We start from the raw sequence: 20,303 nt of genomic DNA on the forward strand, positions 1-20,303 counted from the left end.
GGTGAGTAGATCAGTTAAATCAATTTTTTAAAAAACATAATTTTAACAATAAAATTAAATAATAAATAATAGTAATATATTTTTTAATAATATATATTTATAATAAAATAATAAATTTTAAGTACTCAAGAACCATCCAAGTGAGGAATCTACTAAAAGCTTAATACATACACCGATCAGGCATAACATTATGACCGCCTGCCTAATATTGTGTTGGTCCCCTTTTTTGCTGCCCAAACCAGCCCTGACCCGTCCTGCACTGTGTATTCTGACACCTTTCTATCAGAACCAGCATTAACTTCTTTAGCAATTTGAGCAACAGTAGCTCGTCTGTTGGATCGGATCACACGGGTTAGCCTTCTCTCCCCACGTGCATCAATGAGCCTTGGTCGCCCATGACCCTGTCACCGGTTCACCACTGTTCCTTTCTTGAACCACTTTTGATAGATACTGACCACTGCAGACCGGGAACACCCCACAAGAGCTGCAGTTTTGGAGATGCTCTGATCGAGTGGTCTAGTCATCACAATTTGGTCCTTCATCAAACTCGCTCAAATCCTTACACTTGTCCATTTTTCCTGCTTCTAACATCAACTTTGAGGACAAAATGTTCACTTGCTGTCTAATATATCCCACCCACTAACAGGTGCCATGATGAGGAGATACTCAGTCTTATTCACTTCACCTGTCAATACTCATAATGTTATGCTTGATCCGTGTATAAACAAATATCAACACAACAAAGATCACTGAACAATGTTAATTACTGAAATTAAAATCAGGACACATACCTACACATTGATTATTCTGTATAATGTAACCAGGTGGACAGATACAGCGAAAAGACCCATCCAAGTTCTGGCATGTTCCAGGAGCACATATGCCAGGTAGCATTATACACTCATTCACATCTAGAGTCATTGTCAGTGAGAGAGGTAGAATTATTTTAAAATATGAATAAAACATACTGTAAATTTTATAACAATGGGAATGTTTAGTGTACAAAAAAACAAAACATACCAACACAGTTTTTCCCATCCTGAGTGAGATCATAGCCATCCTCACACAGGCACTGGAAGGAGCCAATACTGTTAATGCAATGGCCATTCCTACAAAGCTGACCATATGCTGATGAACATTCATCGATATCTGACAAAAGATAACACAACAGACAAACACAGAACGGTGATATTTTGCTACTGTATTGAGTAATGTCATTATTTAGCCTAGGTAAGTATTTGGCAGCACAGCAACCAATAACTTGTGAAGTGATTTGCTTAAAGCTTCATATGAACAAAGTAAACGCAGATCCAAAAGAAGAAAAATAAGCAAGGATCTTGATAAATCCACCAACGGCAAAAAGTCCCCATTTAGTGCCTATTCATGACCCATGAAAACCAACAAATGAACAAACAACCTAAAATGTTATAGATGGAATGTATGTAAACATATACACTATATTGCCAAAAGTTTTGGGACACCCTCAGTTCAGGTGTTGTTTTTCAGGGGTTGGGCTCGGCCCCTTAGTTCCAGTGAAAGGAACTCTTAATGCTTCAGCTTCATACCAAGACATTTTGGACAATTTCGTGCTCCCAACTTTGTGGGAACAGTTTGGGGATGACCCCTTCCTGTTCCAACATGACTGCACACCAGTGACCAAAGCAAGGTCCATAAAGACATGGATGAGTGAATTTGGTGTGGACCTCACTCACAGGCACTCACAGTTGACTCACAGTCAAGTGAACTTGACTGGCCTGTACAGAGTCCTGACCTCAACCCCATAAATGAATTAGAGCGGAGACTGCAAGACAGAGGAATGGTCAAAAATTCCCATAAACACTTTCTTAAACCTCGTGGAAAGCCTTTCCAGAAGAGTTGAAGCTGTTATAGCTGTAAAGGGCAGGACAACTCCATATTATATTCATGTGCATGTAAAGGCAGGCGTCCCAAAACTTTTGGCAATATAGTGTACCTTTGGCACTTACCTGTGCACTGGTTATTTAGAGTGAGCTCAAAGCCAGGATGGCAGAGGCAGTTGTAGGATCCCACAGTGTTCTTACATGTGCCATTCCTACAGGGCTGATGTACACACTCATCAATGTCTGCAGTAGGAGACAAACAGTTTTGTATCAAGCGTCCCGAGTAGAAAAAAATGGAAATGGATTTAATATTACAAAAAATAGCACAAAAAATGAAAAGAAAAAAAGAAACCTTAACAGAAACCTTTTATTATTATTATTATTATTATTATTATTATTACATTTAATCATTAACATTAATAGGCATAATAAATAAAAAGGTAAATCCAACAGTGACAGATAAGTATCATATAATGTATAATTTTGCTGTGAATTAGATTTTTACCCATGCACATCTTTCCACTGGGGGAGGCCATGAAGCCAGCATGGCATGTACACATATAGCCACCTTGGATGTCCACACACTTGCCATGACTGCAAAGGTTAGGGGTTTCCAAACACTCATTTCGGTCTGCCATCAGTATTTGTGTGCACATGTGTAACAGAAGAAGCAGTTAGACACAGGTTGCCAGAAAACACACTGTAAAAATGCTGGCATGACAGTCGCCTGTGTGGGAAAATGGCTAATGCTCTCTTGCCCTTCACCATACATTAATTCATGGTGTATTTTGAGGCAGCAACATGTTTTGAGTAAATATAAGCCAATCCAAAGTTCTAACAACATTATTTAACAACATTTATAACAACGAACTACTGTGCACCTTCTATTTCCCAAATAAATAGAGTAGATAAAATGTACATTTTACTGATTAATATAGCATCCAGTACTGCCTATATGTCATCTATTTGAAAACTAGGGTTGCAAAATTTCGGGAATTTTCAAGGCTAGAAACTTTCCATGGGAATTAACGGGAATATATGGGAATTAATGGGAATAAACTGTGAATTTGCAAAATTGCAGGTTAGCCTATAACAGGGAACTGAAATGTAGTTGAAAGAAAATATTTTGCAGCATAATCTGTGGAATTTCTCCCCTGTATCACATGCACACAGCACTGTAGGGCTTTTGTTTTACAGCAAACATAAAGGAAATATGTATTTTTTTACTGAGTGTTGTTCAATAAAAAAAGAATTAATTAAAGTTCTACTTACAATTACAAGTCAAAAATGTAATTTATGCATTAGTTTGCTTGCATTTTAGCTTATGACCACAAAATGTTTGTATTTATGTTTGTATATACAGTCTATATAAATTTCCCCGCATTTCTAAATAATTTAAATAAATTCCCATTAATTCCCATAAATTCCTGTTCAGCTTCCAACTTGGAATATTTCCAAAATTCCTGAGAAATGGAAATTTACCTGGAATTTTCCACCCATTTGCAACCCTATTGAAAACTTTATGGTTGAATAATATCTATAAGAAAATGCATGCTGTCTATTAGACATGAAGTCATCTCACCTATACAGGCGCCGACGGGTGAGAGCTTGAAGCCCTCCGAGCATTCACAGCGATAGCTGCCAGGGCTGTTAATACAGTCTGCATTCCTCTGGCACAAGATCTCTGACCCACTGCACTCATCGTTGTCTGCAGTACACATGCAAAATAGTGGACAATCAATGTAATATTTCCCATTATCAGTAGTATTACTGCACCAAAGATTTCTACTATTGATATATTTGAATGTTTGTCATTACTAAGATTTCCTGACGGTTGTTTTCATAGTCCAGACTGGATTCAGCTCATTTCCTGCAAAAAAGTGGTAACCTTTTGTGCACACAAGCTTCCATTTTAAGACCTAACCCGTGGCTGCTGCAAAACAGCTTGGAGACACTTAAAAGAGGAAATTGATCAAATTCCCTCAGGCAAGAAACAACATCAGTGTGAGAACTATGAAAGGACTGGAAAGGAAAGGATAGGAAAGGTCCGAGTCAGGGGTCTGGTTTGGACACAAACAGATGGTGAGATAATATTTAGAGAAGGAGAGAAGGACGTAATACACAGAAAGAAAGAAAGAAAGAAAGAAAGAAAGAAAGAAAGAAAGAAAGAAAGAAAGAAAGAAAGAAAAGATTAGATAAAGAAGTGATGTTCTGATCAAGTTGACTAAAATAATGATCCCTTCTTGTATTAGAATGAAACTACACAGCCAGACATTTCTATTTGATTTGATTGCAGGTATTAAGGAATTCCAAACCTTCGCATATAAGCAGCAGATCATTGTAGTTGAATCCTCTTGGACATTCACAGTGAAAACTTCCAATATGGTTGATGCACACACCATTGGCACATATCCCTGGGATCTGCTGACACTCGTCAATATCTGAATATCAAACAATCAGTTACACACAGTCAGGTCCGCCTAATTCCTGCAAACCATTCCTGCAAACATTGTACTGATATGAAATACAACAAAAAATGAAAAGCCTTACCCACTGGTTTTCCAGTTTCAATGCTAATTTCAAACCCTGGTACAATGTTCCCACAAAGAATATGAAAGCCCTCTAAAGGAAGACACAGAGATGAGTTAGTCTTGTGCATGCATGATATTAAGATGTCTGCCATTCCTAGTGAGCATTTAGCAGACTGACCAGTGCCTGGTATGGGACATGCCTGACAGGGTTTGCTCCAGGCTTTGCCCATGTTGTATCCACAACAACAGATGCGGTGTGTAATGTTGAAGGCCAGCTCATTCTCACATGTGGTGCCATTGTAGTTGCGAAAGCAAAGACTTTTCCTCATGTCTAGAAAACATAACAAAGTTTAATCTCATGTCGTTGTGACTAGAATAGAGAGGATAGAAATGTGAATTCTGCTATTTCATATTATAGAAATACATGTCATCATTTCTCTACGTACCCAGGCACTTATTGCCTCCATTGACCTGCATGTAATCCTGAGGACACACACAAGTGTAATTGCCCAGGGTGTTATAGCATGTTCCTGGACCACAGATCCCGGGATTCACCAAACACTCATCAATATCTGTGGAGAAAAAATATAATAAATGAATTCCTTGTATAATTGTATTATTCCTTATATCCATCACAGCTTCTTCAGATCCTACAGATAAGCTTTATCTATGACTGTCTCTTTGTGATTTTATAGATGATGTATAGCAATAATAAATAACAATTTTAAGCTCATCCAGAGCTGTATATATGAGGACATAAAAAAAGTATTCAGGTAAGTCAGGTTGTATTAGTATTGTAACTAACTCAGACATAGACTGCAGTATGGACTCAGCTCAGACCTACTGCTATACTAGAATTTGTAAACTTATTCATCTTCAGTACTCACCTTCACAAATATGGCTGTCTGCATTGAGGTAGTAGCCACTCGGACAGTCACACTGGAAGCTGCCGAAGGTGTTGATACAGTTTCCACCCTGGCACAGACCAGGAAGCTCCTGACACTCGTCAATGTCTGAAAAGGAACCAATCAGCATTCTTAAGTCCTCTACGTCAAACAATTTGTTTAAATATTTATATGGTAAAAACCTATGGTATGGTACAAATCATAAAATATTACATAACCAGGCGATAAATGAAACAAAGATAAATCTCAGTGTGAAATTTCAACATAGAAAAATTGAATGCAAAACAGTCAGAATTTAATCTGGGGTCCCTAAACTAAAACATTGATGAAACAAACTTTATGATTTTTCTCTTTCATGCTTTTTTGGGGTTAATCGAAGATAATTTCATTAATGATAGCTATATGATAATTACTATGAAATATGGGATTGAATGTAATTAGTTCATTCTTAGCTAATTATCTAATTCTCCATTGATAAAAGGGTGTGCACCCTTACACAATCAGGTTATTGTACCTTTTTTATTTTTCTTATTTTTCTCTAATTTTTTAATAAATTTAATTTAATAAATTTAGTTGTTTTTTTACATTCTAAATTCACAGTAAGGGTGGAAAAAAATTCTGGAATTCATCAGAAAAAAAAACATCACAAAAACATGCAATTTTTACAGGGATGTGTAGACTTGATATGTATGTTTTATTTTATAAAAAGAATTTTGTTTAGTTTGGTTTTATTAGCCAATTTTCATTGTTACTATACGGCAGACGGACCGAAGTAAGGTTCAAGTTTAGGTTTAAGTAAATCGGGGGACTACTGTATATATATATATGTTGTTGTGCCTTTGGCCCGCCCTGGTTACACATAGAGATATCTTCTTCCCATTCCTTACTATCTCAGCTTCCTCTTGAGGTACACAAAATTTCGAGCAATCCAGTAGTTATTAACACTATTAAAATTTGGCTTCAATTCAGGAAACAATTCAGTTTGCATAAAGCCTCGATTTACATGCCAATTTCAAACAATCACTTCTTTCCCCCATCTGATGGGCATTTGTGGCTGAGTGGTAGGTTTCTTGCCTACCATACGGCAGACCTGGGTTTGATTCCCATCCAGTGCCCAAACCCCAGCCACTGGATGCAGTGCCAATCCCAAGCCTGAATAAAATGGGAGGGTTGCATCAGGAAAAGCATTTGGTGTAAAACCTGTGACCCTGTCCCTTTTAGACCGTGTTTTCAGTGTTTGGGCAAATAAGGGTCTTTGAACGACTTGTATGAACAAGAAATCTTCTCCTCTTTCTCTTCATCAGTTAATTTCAATCTTCCTAATAGCCATCTGCTTCGTTTCCTTCAAGTGAGAGACTTTATTCAAAATTTATTTCCCCACTTTCCTAATCAGCCCCCTGAATCAGACCTTGATTTAATTCTCACCCTTGACCCTGGTCAGAGATGGCTGATATCCATCATTTATGGTAAAATAATTTTCTCTAACCTCATCTTCAGCTGACTTTCTCAAACAAGAGCAGGATTTGGATATTGACATATCTGAAGACCAGAGGAAGAACATTCTTAGTTTAATTCTTTCTTCATCTATCTGTGCTAGACATGCTCTAATACAATGTAAAGTGTGACACAGAGCTCACCTCACTAATGCTAAACTGGCTAAATATTTCCTAACAAAAGTGATGCGTGCAACAGATGCAAACAATCTCCAGCTGATCACCCTTACATCTTCTGCTCTTGCCCGATGCTAATGGGCTACTGGTCAGACATTTTTGGAACACCCTCACAAGCCCTTAACACCACCATTGCCCCTCTGTCCCTCTGCTTCAGTCGTATCATCCACAATGCGTAGCGTCATTGCCTTTACCACCTTGTTGGCTAGACATGCCATCCTCCTTAAATGGAAACATGCCTCTCCCACCATCACACAGGGATCAGATACGAGAAATATCGCAATGCATCTAACTCGAAAAAATCAAATACACTTTTAATGGATCACTGAAATCCTTTTACAAAATCTATATACCCTATACTGGGTTTTATTGAGAACCTAAGTGTAACATTTGGACCTTTTCATTGGAGTCATTAGATATTTTTATTTATTTATTTATTTATTTGTTGACTCTTGGCAGGGTTGTGGGTGGGGGTTTTGTTGTATTGATTTGGTTAGTTTCTTGTTTCTCCTCTTATCAGACATACTGTTTCATTACGTAACCGAGGTAAACACATTTTGTATGTCTGCAAGTATTTAATAAAAAAAGAAAAGAACTAAAAAAGTTACCCTCCAGTATAATAGTAATAAGGTTGGGTCTGAATCCCTCTCCTCCTGGACACAGTATGTTATAGTCCGCTACAATACAGGACACAGTGGTTAAGAAAGGTGTCACTTGCCATTAATCCATATTAATCTATGCCTTATACAGTATAGATAAAATACTTTATTATAATATATGAGAGCTCACAGGAGTTGACAGGAGGGCAAAATTCACAGGGGTTTCCCCAGGCTCTGCCCTTGGAGCAGCAACAGGATGAGCGACTGACCCCGACCCCAACCTCTACACTACAGGCCAGTCCAGCACGCCCATGGTTAACCACCTCCAGGAAACAGGTTCCTACACGTGGGTCTAAAATGGAAGAAAATAAGAAAAAAGACATTAATGACAGAAGAAATTAATGCTAAAAAACAAGATTGTGCATTAGCATTCATTTAACAAATCTAAAACGGTAACAGAAATAGACATACACACCAACACAACCAACTCCAGTTGGGTTAAGTTCGTAGTCTGTAGGGCAGTTACATTCATAAGAGCCTGGTGTGTTGACACAGTGTCCATTGACACAGTTTATAGGGTCCAAGCATTCATCAACATCTGTTCAGAAACACAAAGTTAGAGAGCACATGGCAAATCTTTCATAAGACTGAAATTGAGTTTCATGAAACCTGTGTTTTGAAGTAAATTTTACCCGTGCAGTTCCCCCCTGATCGGTCCAACTCATAACCTTCATCACAGACACAGAGGAACAAGCCAGGGAGGTTTTTACATGTACCAAACACACAGAGTTGCTGAAAGGAGCACTCGTCGATATCTGCAAAACATGACATAGCATCAACATGTGTTCTAATGCTCTTATTACCTGTAGTTTATTCAGTTTTCAGTTTGTTTGTTTTTTCAGTTAAACTGCACTACTTATTTTTAGACGTATTTTTGCATGGGTTATTATGTACTTTTTAATGTGCTTGTGATGCATCTACCACAAATTCCACCAGCTTGTTTGTCATTTTGAATTAATTCATGCAAGTTTTTTGAGCAGAGACATACACCCATCAGGCATAACATTATGAGCAGTGACAGCTCATCTCATCATGGCACCTGTTAGTGGGTGGGATATATTAGGCAGCAAGTCAACATTTTGTCCTCAGAGTTGATGTTAGAAGCAGGAAAAATGGACAAGTGTAAGGATTTGAGTGAGTTTGATGAAGGACCACATTGTGATGGCTAGACCACTGGATCAGAGCATCTCCAAAACTGCAGCTCTTGTGGGGTGTTCCCGGTCTGCAGTGGTCAGTATCTATCAAAAGTGGTCCAAGGAAGGAACAGTGGTGAACCGGAGACAGGGTCATGGGTGGTCAAGGCTCATTGATGGACGTGGGGAGAGAAGGCTGGCCCGTGTGATCCGATCCAACAGACGAGCTACTGTTGCTCAAATTGCTGAAGAAGTTAATGCTGGTTCTGATAGAAAGGTGTCAGAATACACAGTGCAGGACGGGTCAGGGCTGTTTTGGCAGCAATAGGGGGACCAACACAATATTAGGCAGGTGGTCATAATGTTACGCCTGGTTGGTGCATTTTATCTCCTAACTACACTGATAAAAGCTCAGATAAAATTCCTAAAGACTAAATATGGCACGTGTGTAGAATGCTTAACCTTGGCAAGCTCTGTTGTCAGGGGTTGGGGTAAAGCCCATCTCACAGTCACAGCGATAGCCTCCTGGTATATTTAGACACTGGCCGTTCTCACATAGCTCAGAATTCTCTGTGCACTCATCTACGTCTGTATAATAACAACAACAACAACAACAACAAAAAAAAAAAACAGACAGTGGCATGAGTTCATGCCTCACATTGTATATATATGTATATTACAACTTAATTATCTTAATTATAACCATCCATTATAAATGTACTTTAAATGACATAGAACTGTCAGTATCTATTATGTTAACACTGCTTTAAGATCTACACCTTCCTCCAACACGCTTCTTCTTCCTCTTTACCTCTTACCTAAGCAGGTAAAGCCGTCACCATTAAACCCCTCTGAGCAGGCACAGCGGTAAGAGCCGGGAGTATTCGTGCACTCAGCGTGAGGACTGCACATGTGGGTCTGATTGGTGCATTCATCCACATCTGAAATTAGCCATACATATGAATCAAGGCAAATCACATGCCTGAAGGTAAAAAGTCTTACAGCCACATGACTTTTCCTGTGGAAACAGTACTGAAAAACACCTCTGTGTAATGGTTAGATTTTAATAAACATCATATGAGGATCATGTTTTGCTTATCACTGATGAGTAACAAGATTATGGACACTTACCAACACAGTCTACTCCATTGCCTACCCATCCCTTTTTACAGGAGCACTGGAAGCTTCCGGGGGTGTTGACACAGGTTGCGTGTATTGCACAGTTGTGGGCATTCATCATACATTCATCAAAATCTATTAAAAGAATACAGATGCATCTTACATGTATTTTACGTAAAATAAAAGAGAATTGTGTCCTAGCACATAAGACAACAGACTATCACTTTTCTAACAGAGCCATCTCACCTGTGCAGCCTGAAGAACCCTTCTTCACAGAGTAGCCAACCTCACAGTGGCAGATGAATGAGCCCTTGGAGTTTTCGCACTCTCCAAACATGCAGATGTTGGCATTAAGCTCACACTCGTTCACATCTGGAGATATCACACAAGCATGCAGTGATCCTCCTCCAAGCCCAACGTCAAGACACTTAGCAGAAAAATGAAGCCCTGGCTAAATATGGCTGACAGATGGTCAGAAAACCCACGGCTAAACGTCCACATTATCGTAGACAGATGAAAGTGCGGCCAGTATGTAACACAGGAATGTACAGTAAATAGCCGTAGAGAGTTAAAAGATAAATGCTCAGAGTATGTGGAAAGAATGTCTTTGTAATGTGTGTGGTTAATAGTTAGAGTCTTATTGTCAGGAACAAAGAGAAATTAATTAACAGTACTTCAGCAGATTCATCACGTGTCTTCAACTCTACATACCTATACAGGTTTTTGTGATCATGGACGATACGAATCCATCAAAACAATCGCAGTGGTACTCTCCAGGAACATTAATGCACTGACCACCATCACATATATCAGGCTCTTCTTCGCATTCATCCACATCTGGAGGAAGACACAGACAGAGAGCAACAGCTGGTAAGCGGTTCTTTACCTTTCCAACGAGTACTGTGTGTGTGTGTGTGTGTGTGTGTTCTGACAATATTCATAGATGCACCTATTTCAACGCTTTGCATTCCCATACTATGACTCATGCTTTAAAACCTACCAGTTATTGCCCCCATATTTCATGCTGACTTTAAAAAGCAGACAGTGGACAGGGGTCTAGAGGAGAACAGCCTTACTGGTCGTGATACAAGCGTGGCTGTGTTCCTAATCACACATGTGTGTTTTCACTGCTCGAGTACATCAGATTTATCTCTTGAACAGTTTAAAAAAATCAGATAATTTTTTATAGAGCACATCAGAACTGATGTCTCACAACCTCTTCCTACCTGTACAGGTTCTCTGATCGGGCATTAGGGCATAACCCTGACCACAGCTGCAGGTGTAACTGCCTTCTGAATTAGTGCAGTGGAAGTCACAGCCTCCATTCTCAATGGTGCACTCATCTATGTCTGGAGGAACATGTAGAAAAAATCAGACGTGACACAAGCAGTGGAAAAGTTCATTCGGCGGTGGATGGGCACATATCTGTTCAGCAGGTACAATTGATAGGACAAAAAAATAAAAAATAATAAATAAATAAAATAAGACACATGCTAAGACAGCTTAATGACGATGAGTAATAAAAATGACCACAATTATTTCGTACAGTACTAAATTCATGGTTCATCACAATTTTTAATTATTTAGCCAATTTAGGCAACAAAATCTTAATAGTTATTAACAAATACTGAATTATCAATACATTTTAATTCTGTATTAGCTTTTTATTTCAACATAGACATTTTACCTGTGCACCCTTTTCCGTCTGGGATTGACTGATAGCCAGAAAAACAGGTGCAGTGGTACGTGCCAGCCACATTCACACACTCCCCATTGGGGCACAGGGTGGCACTTAGTTCACACTCGTTCACATCTGCAAGATACATGCGCCCCACACACACACACACACACACACATCACATCATTTACATAGCATATATAGCAGATATCCTACGTGGCAAAATGAAAGCTGAGAATTCAGTTAGTATATCTTAAACATACTATCATTTCATAAAACCCTCTACTACTATAATTCGGAAGTTTCACAAAGGAAGCCACTCTTTTCATTTTATTCCTAGATCAGATATGAATAAAATTATTTCAATAAATAATTGAATTGCAGCTCAATTGTGTTTCTAATAGTTTTAATCACATAAATCACCGGCTCACACATTATCTGAATAATGTGAGTGTGTTTTTATTCAGTGTTCTTACCTTCACAAGCTTCCTCATCCTCAGATAACTGATGGCCAGGTGGACACACACACTGATAACTACCTTCTGTGTTCTCACAGGAGCCTCCGCGACACAACGCAGGATTCCGTTCACACTCGTCAATATCTGTTGCACACGCAGATGCACACGTTTGGGCAGACTGAAAATATTTTACTTGCCGTACGGCGCAATACACAAGCCCTGTTTACTTCTTCAGTGAGTAGCAGTGATGCTCACCCATGCAGTTCTTCATCATCATGAAGCCACTCTCATAACCTGGCGAGCAGTCGCACTCGAAACTGCCTGGAGTGTTCACACACGTCCCGTGTCCACACAGATCAGGGGAGATCTGACACTCCTCGATGTCTATTCTCACACACAAAACACACATTGGACAACCAAGGAAAGAGTCAAAATGCCTAATTAAGTGCTTAAACGTTAGTAACATAATAAACAGTAGTAACTATAAACACATTAACAGTCATTTTCAGAATTACTGGCTTCCTTACTCCTAAAAGGCAAAAAAAACCCCAAACATTACATTTCATCCATCAACAGGAATGGAGTAGTTATTTTCTCCAGGGAAGATTTTATTAAATACATCATTTAGAGAGGTGCTAATAATTCAGAGAGCTGCAAAAAAATAAAAAAAATCTGTGACAAAACTATTTAGTGTGACTATGTGCTATCATTTATTTAAGTTATTGTCCGATAATATTTTTGTTCAAGTATGGAATTTGTTCTTCCCTCCCAGCAGGTACCTGTGCAGTTGCGTCCATCCATGTCCAGGGTGAACCCGCTATTACAGCGACATCTGAAGCTCCCGATCGTGTTCCGGCATGTTCCGTGTGTGCAAATACTTGGAAACACTTTACATTCGTTAATGTCTGAAATTACGAACAAAATATAACAAAAGAATAAGCATGATAAACATACTTTGTATATTTACACTACCATTACACATTACACTCCTGGGTCACCTGTGCTGTGCATTTTAACAATACATTAAAATGAAGGTGAGTTATGGAAGGTGACTCCTGTGCAGAGAAAACACTTTGTGAATGACTTTTACCTTTATACATATGTCTGCCTGTAATTATATCTCCACGGTTGGCAAAGCCAGGTCCTCTGGGACATAGCACTTCATAATCGCGTGTGCCAGGCTCAGGGCATGCATCACACTCCTTTCCCCAGGCAGCTCCAACTGTGCAGCAGCACACATCCATCCTGAATCTTCCAGGCACCGGCTGACCACACATGTCCTCCTCATAGGTCAGGTAGCAAAGCTCTGAGCGAACGTCTATGTAGAAAAGAAATGGAACTCTAGCGTTTAACACACACACTGATCATTAATTAAGAAACAGAAATCGACATGTGTGGTGGAGGAATTTTGCCATTTGCCCCTCTATAATATGAAATCTTGACATCCAGTTACGTCTATTTCACTACTCTGCGTATTTATTCAACGATTTGATTAAAGCATGACCGTGACTGAAGATTTCACATTCAGCTAGAAAGGGCTTAGGTATATTTAAGCAGACATTTATCACAGTGTTGTTGCTGGCTTCATACACAAATAGGATCTTACTGCAGGTTTTATCTATGCACTGGTTTAAAGTTATGGGCCCTTAAAAGATCACCATCACCATCTCTACCAGTGTGTAGGGGTCTACTTGACTCACCGATACAGAGGCGTCCAGTGCCATCCAGTGTCAGTCCTTCCGGACATTGGCACTTAAAGGACCCTTGTGTGTTTACACACCGTCCATTCAGACAAACACCGGGAAACACCTCACATTCATTAACATCTAAAGGAGAGAAATTATTTGTCAGAATTATACAGCTATCCAGATTAATCATAGTTTCTTTAGAATGAATCCTCCCATGAATATTCTGATTGTTTAACTCTTGTTAGTATACACCGATCAGGCATAACATTATGACCACAGAGGTGAAGTGAATAAGACTGATGATCTCCTCATCATGGCACCTGTTAGTGGGTGGGATATATTAGGCAGCAAGTCAACATTTTGTCCTCAAAGTTGATGTTAGAAGCAGGAAAAATGGACAAGTGTAAGGATTTGAGCGAGTTTGATGAAGGACCAAATTGTGATGGCTAGACCACTGGATCAGAGCATCTCCAAAACTGCAGCTCTTGTGGGGTGTTCCCGGTCTGCAGTGGTCAGTATCTATCAAAAGTGGTCCAAGGAAGGAACAGTGGTGAACCGGTGACAGGGTCATGGTTGGTCAAGGCTCATTGATGCAAGTGTTGATGCTACTGTTGCTCAAATTACTGAAGAAGTTAATGCTGGTTCTGATAGAAAGGGGTCAGAATACACAGTGCAGGACGGGTCAGGGCTGTTCAGGCAGCAAAAGGGGGACCAACACAATATTAGGCAGGTGGTCATAATGTTATGTCTGATCAGTGTATAATGAATATTAATTACTAGTTAGTGAATAAGATTATTTAAAATGTTTAAAAATGTTTTATTTTAGACTCAGGAGCTAATAATATCTGACAGAAAATATGGGTTTTGGTGCTTTTACCTTCACAAATTGTCCCTTTTGGTCGTGTGAAGCCTCTTTGACAGACAAGATCTGTGAATATAGATTATTAGAAAGACATTGATAAAGTAAGGAAACTCTACACAACACAGCTAACTGCACTAATGTTCTATTCCACAAGTAGGCTAATGCCAGAATAATGAATTTATACTAAAAAATATATATATATATGTGAATGGATTGCACAGATGTGCTGTAGGCACAGACGTCCTCATGGCAACTGCACTATTGTTTTCACTGCTCTAGCTGGGAAGGTAATTCAGGTAGGTTTGAGCATCTCTGTGCTGTCATTGTGGACAGATTGTTAAAGCAACAGAAAAACCCTAAGGCTATATGGGATGAAGTGAATTCCAAAGCGTTAATGACAGATGTAGGAAAACACACTTAGTAGTTTAGGAAAAACTGGAACTGGAATGTCAGGCCACACAAGGCGGAAAACTGAGATCCAAATTTTCACAACAGCAGTCAGTTGATGGCATCCATTTCAATTATAACAAGCAGTGCCAACATTTCTGACTAAACACAGGCCAAGGACTTGTCAGTTTGCATTCGTTCTGGTTCATTGTATGACATAATAGGTTTTTTTTCCCCAGCTATATAAATCTTATTACCACATGAAATTAATTCTAAAAATATTTTTCTACTATGGTTTGGGAGAGACTATTAAAATGGATAAACAGAATAATACAAGATATCTAAATCACGACAACACAGTGTCAACTGAGGATATATTGCAGATTGTTTTAAGCGATGTCGTTGCCACAGTGATTGACGTACCCCTCTCACAGGGCTCACACGGACTTCCCCATGCAGCTCCCAGCGTGGCACAGCACTCAGATCTCAAAGTGGCACCATTTATATTCATCTCACAGCGGCCTTCTTGGATGTTCATCCAGCATGTCGCCTTCAGGGAGTCTGTCAGGACCACTCACAGGTTTATTATTATAAACACCATTTATTTCAAAGATTTAAAAAATGTATCTTTACATATTTTAGGAAAATCTATTTTTCGGATCAAATTAAACATTATTATTAGCCAGGACCTGTTGGCATATCTTTACACTTGGTAGCTACATAATTTTGCCATTTAGGTCCAGTGTAGTTACTAAATAATTTATAGTAGCTACCAAGTGAGATGTAGAAATGAATAATTAGCCAGGACTTTATGGGATGATACATGGTTAGACATGAATAGAAACATTTCTACATACACCGATCAGGCATAACATTATGACCAGGTGAAGTGAATAAGACTGATGATCTCCTCATCATGGCACCTGTTAGTGGGTGGGATATATTAGGCAGCAAGTCAACATTTTGTCCTCAAAGTTGATGTTAGAAGCAGGAAAAATGGACAAGCGTAAGGATTTGAGTGAGTTTGATGAAGGGCCAAATTGTGATGGCTACACCACTGGATCAGAGCATCTCCAAAACTGCAGCTCTTGTGGGGTGTTCCCGGTTCTGATAGAAAGGTGTCAGAATACACAGTGCAGGACGGGTCAGGGCTGTTTTGGCGGCAAAAGGGGGACCAACACAATATTAGGCAGGTGGTCATAATGTTATGCCTGATGACAAAAGTATTAACACGTTGTGTTTTCTGCATGTTTGCACATCTGTAAACAATTACCGATGCAAATTAAGCCGGTCCGATCAAGTACGCTACCAGGAGAGCATACACATGAGAAAGAGCCTGCATTGTTCTTACACACTCCGTTTATACATGGACTGCTCTCGCATTCATTCAGGTCTGAAACAAAAATGAGAGCGTTACACAGACATTGGCAGAGAGCCCCTTCTCTATTCTTGACTCAAAAAGCATATATACATTTATATATACAATATATACATATATATATATATTTTTAATTTAAATGAAAAGAAATATCTTTTTGACGTTAAACAATCGTGTATTATGAAGTTGTACACTTAGTGAGAACTTTATTAGGAACATCTGTACACCCACACATTCAATTATCGGATTGCAATGCAGTCATGTGACACCATTGCAATGCCTAAAATCATGCTTCAGATAACGTTCACATCAACCATCAGAATGGTTTTGACTGTAGCATGATTGCTGGTGCCAAACAAGCTGTTTTGAGTATTTCTATAATTGCTGATCTGGGAATTTCAAGGGCAACAGCCTCTAGTGTTTACAATAAAGAAAATACGTCCAGTGAGCTGCAGTTCTGCAGATAGATACCTCGCTGATGAGAGAGGTCAACGGAGAATGGCCAGCCTGGTTTGAGCTGACAAAAACCCTATAATAACTCAGATAACCACTCTGTACATTTGTGATCTGATGAATCATAATATCTGCTGAGGCACACAGATAAGGTCAAGGTCAGAATTGGCACCAACAACATGAACCCCATGGACACAACCTGACTTGTGTCAACAGTTCAAGCAGGTAGAGGTTGTGTAATGGCATGGGTTCATTACTTTTTGGGTTCATTAATACAAACTAATCACCTTAATGTCACAGACTATTTGAGTATTGTTACTGACCCATCATTTCATCATGGCCACAATTTGTCCATCTTCTAATGGCTTGTTTCGGCATGATAATATAATATATCTCAAAGCAAAGTTCATCTTGAGCTGGTTTTTAATGAACCCGACAATGAGTTCAGTGTTTTTCAGAAGGCTTCCCAGTCACCAACACCTTTGGGATATGACCGATTAGGAAATTTGCAGCACATGTGGACCTGCAGGATTTGCTTGATACATTTAATTCAACATAGACCAGAATCCCAAAGGAATGATTTCAACATCTCATGGAATCCATGCCATGAAGAACTGAGACTGTTTGGAGAGCAAATCGAAACCCTACCCAAAATTAGTGTAGTGTTCCTAACAAAGTGTTCAGTGAGTGTAGTTCCCAGTTTCTACACAGAAAGTATAAACAGTAAGACAGGCATTAAAACCATTCACAATGCTGCACATGATAATATTCCTGGAAAGGTTGTGTCACTCCATTCCAGAAGGAAACCATCAGTGTCATTATCCGGAGAATGTCACAACATTTTTATCTGTTGTTATTCTACTCACTCTCTCTCTCTCTCTGTATGTGTGTGTGTGTGTGTAGAATTTATTTAATTGTAGATTTATGGTTAGTGGTAAGGTAACAGTGGCAAAATAAAGAGTGTGCTATGGTCAAATTTAAAGAGGGATGTTTCGGGAGAAATGCTTAATCTATTACAGCCACTAGAACTATGCATGGTTGCATATTTGTGTGGCTACCAAGCACTTACTCATCTCATCCTAAATTCTATGCAGCTGTTCTGCCTGTGGCTCCAGTATACCTGCCAAAACCTACTCATGCTGCCTCTAACACAAGCATCCGGTTGCCTCCAGCTGGTGACACTTAGACAAAGTCTGAGCTCCAAAGGGTCTACAAGCCAGCAGCATAAAGTCCCCAAACTAATTTATTACTCAATAAACACCAGGATGTAGTGGACAGAGTCAGGGATGGTACCCCATGCTACTCCTTTATGGCAAAACACCAACAAGGTGTCAGAATAAACCTTTTATACACTCAAGTAGTATACTGCTACACAGCATAATTTGATTCTGTCATAGCCAGGATGCTCAAAGAACACATTACAAACAACTGTGATTTGAAAGAGCGTTCATCCACTTATTCATTCGTATGCTCACCTTCTTCTGCTGCTGACGATGCAGTGTACCAGTTTACAGTCTATATCCAACACTTCAATTGATTCTCATGGATATTCTGTAGATCTGTACCTACTCTAGAAATCATAAAGGGCTCTATTCACAATATCTTCATGCTGTCTATCTTTCGAACACGTTTAATACTGTCCGAAGTCCTCTACAACTCTACACTGAATGATTATCTGGTGTCACCTAGAAGAGATTTTGAGCTGTAGGTTTCTTTTTTCCTGCTTTCACCTCCAGGGTTGCTCGCTAGGAGTCACAATAAACATTTGTATTTGGTGACAGTGTCTATTGTTAAAAGTGCTATGCAAATACAAGAGGATTATTTGAATTGATAGTCATTTGCAATATAGTAGATTCCTAAGTAAGTGCTACCATAAAAGCTCTGACAGTGAGGCAAATTTAGCCAAAAGCAACTATTTGCAGGCGATAATAATAGCAAGGTCATTTTAAAACTCTGACTGGAATCCAGGCTGAAAACAGAAGTAATGTCCTCCTCCCTGCAGGCCGGGACAGACTCTTGTCTAGCATTGTTTCATAAAATCTGTCACAGGAAGATTTCTCATAAACATCAATTTCAGAGAGGTCCAATTGTATCATATATATATAAGATATATAAATTAGATATATATATATCTAATTTAAAACACAGCAACGTTTTCAGATTATGCCCTCTGATGGTAAATATCCTTTAATATTTTCAGATGGTTAGAAGCTTACCTTCGCATGTATCTGTGTCCTGTCTGAAGTCATAACCCGGGGGACATGTACAGGTGTAGCTACCAGGAACGTTCCTGCACAATCCATTATCACAGAGCAGTCTGTTCACCAGGCATTCGTCAACATCTGCAAAGAGAATAAATTATGAATTAATGTTCAAAAACTAAACAAATAGACTAGACCAGCTAGGAGCAAATGCACTGAATTGAAATGAATGTCTTGAAACCATAAAAGAGCGAACAAAAAATAGCTTCAGCACTGAAAAATGATGTCCTGCCATTAAGGGATCTGAAAGAAGAAGAGCTTTGGATTTGCCAAAGATAAAAAACATGAGCAATTTAGAAATGCAGATAAGCAGATAAACAGTATTTATATATAACTTAGACATGTCTGGTTATAACTGTCACAAAAATGTTAATACCAAGCATAAATCATATACAAGGTCAAGCAAACAAGCAAAGCTTTAGATGAAGCAGTAATAAATCTGATAAATCTTATGAAAGTTAGATGATAAATGAATACAGTATGCTGAAATGACATTTCTAATTTTTGGACCCACTCACCAAAACAGGCCCGGCCGCTCTGGTCAGTCTCGTATCCTGTGTTGCAGATACAGCGGTAGCTTCCTCTAAGATTCTCGCACACTCCATTAGAGCAGATATCGGGATCCAGAGCACACTCGTTAATGTCTGTGGGTTAAACAGCAGCCGCAAAATTATTTGGACCGAGACAATCCATACTGTACAACTCTATAAATCACAGCAGTAATGATTACCTGTTCCATCAACTGAAAATCCAATCCCACTTTGACACAAAGCATTGAATTCCGCTAGACAAAAAGAAAAAAAAATATATCATTTGGTTCTCAGTGAAAAACTCAGTGAGAACACACCGGGAGAAAACACACACAATACTGACAAGAAAAAAAAACGGAAACAAACATGGACTCTTACTTACACAAAACACAAACAGCTTCTAATTCTACTATACACTGATCAGGCATAACATTATGAGCAGTGAGAGGTGAAGTGAATAAGACTGAGTATCTCCTCATCATGGCACCTGTTAGTGGGTGGGATATATTAGGCAGCAAGTCAACATTTTGTCCTCAAAGTTGATGTTAGAAGCAGGAAAAATGGACAAGTGTAAGGATTTGAGCGAGTTTGATGAAGGACCAAATTGTGATGGCTAGACCACTGGATCAGAGCATCTCCAAAACTGCAGCTCTTGTGGGGTGTTCCCGGTCTGCAGTGGTCAGTATCTATCAAAAGTGGTCCAAGGAAGGAACAGTGGTGACCCGGTGACAG

The 20,303-nt window shown here is 39.1% G+C and overlaps 1 protein-coding gene across 1 annotated transcript in view; it reads right to left on the bottom strand.

The window, feature by feature from the left end:
- The window catches only part of LOC131367302 (fibrillin-2-like), a 58,785-nt gene that overhangs the window by 16,332 nt on the left and 22,150 nt on the right, over nucleotides 1-20,303 (bottom strand). Inside the window, exons 17-48 of the mRNA XM_058412637.1 lie at nucleotides 19,772-19,825; nucleotides 19,560-19,685; nucleotides 18,997-19,122; nucleotides 16,223-16,342; nucleotides 15,373-15,510; nucleotides 14,578-14,628; nucleotides 13,713-13,838; nucleotides 13,103-13,330; nucleotides 12,792-12,917; nucleotides 12,268-12,396; nucleotides 12,031-12,156; nucleotides 11,564-11,689; nucleotides 11,103-11,225; nucleotides 10,588-10,713; nucleotides 10,123-10,248; nucleotides 9,889-10,011; nucleotides 9,576-9,698; nucleotides 9,220-9,345; nucleotides 8,257-8,379; nucleotides 8,040-8,162; nucleotides 7,755-7,916; nucleotides 7,574-7,642; nucleotides 5,278-5,403; nucleotides 4,837-4,962; nucleotides 4,569-4,721; nucleotides 4,410-4,481; nucleotides 4,175-4,300; nucleotides 3,442-3,567; nucleotides 2,365-2,490; nucleotides 1,986-2,102; nucleotides 1,021-1,149; nucleotides 792-911 (exon numbers count right to left, since the gene is read on the bottom strand). Of these exons, the coding sequence (XP_058268620.1) occupies nucleotides 792-911; nucleotides 1,021-1,149; nucleotides 1,986-2,102; nucleotides 2,365-2,490; nucleotides 3,442-3,567; nucleotides 4,175-4,300; nucleotides 4,410-4,481; nucleotides 4,569-4,721; nucleotides 4,837-4,962; nucleotides 5,278-5,403; nucleotides 7,574-7,642; nucleotides 7,755-7,916; nucleotides 8,040-8,162; nucleotides 8,257-8,379; nucleotides 9,220-9,345; nucleotides 9,576-9,698; nucleotides 9,889-10,011; nucleotides 10,123-10,248; nucleotides 10,588-10,713; nucleotides 11,103-11,225; nucleotides 11,564-11,689; nucleotides 12,031-12,156; nucleotides 12,268-12,396; nucleotides 12,792-12,917; nucleotides 13,103-13,330; nucleotides 13,713-13,838; nucleotides 14,578-14,628; nucleotides 15,373-15,510; nucleotides 16,223-16,342; nucleotides 18,997-19,122; nucleotides 19,560-19,685; nucleotides 19,772-19,825 (3,921 nt within the window). The remainder of the gene's footprint in view (nucleotides 1-791; nucleotides 912-1,020; nucleotides 1,150-1,985; nucleotides 2,103-2,364; nucleotides 2,491-3,441; nucleotides 3,568-4,174; nucleotides 4,301-4,409; nucleotides 4,482-4,568; nucleotides 4,722-4,836; nucleotides 4,963-5,277; nucleotides 5,404-7,573; nucleotides 7,643-7,754; nucleotides 7,917-8,039; nucleotides 8,163-8,256; nucleotides 8,380-9,219; nucleotides 9,346-9,575; nucleotides 9,699-9,888; nucleotides 10,012-10,122; nucleotides 10,249-10,587; nucleotides 10,714-11,102; nucleotides 11,226-11,563; nucleotides 11,690-12,030; nucleotides 12,157-12,267; nucleotides 12,397-12,791; nucleotides 12,918-13,102; nucleotides 13,331-13,712; nucleotides 13,839-14,577; nucleotides 14,629-15,372; nucleotides 15,511-16,222; nucleotides 16,343-18,996; nucleotides 19,123-19,559; nucleotides 19,686-19,771; nucleotides 19,826-20,303) is intronic.

Source organism: Hemibagrus wyckioides, linkage group LG16, assembly GCF_019097595.1.
Source record: "Hemibagrus wyckioides isolate EC202008001 linkage group LG16, SWU_Hwy_1.0, whole genome shotgun sequence".
NCBI lineage: Eukaryota > Metazoa > Chordata > Actinopteri > Siluriformes > Bagridae > Hemibagrus > Hemibagrus wyckioides.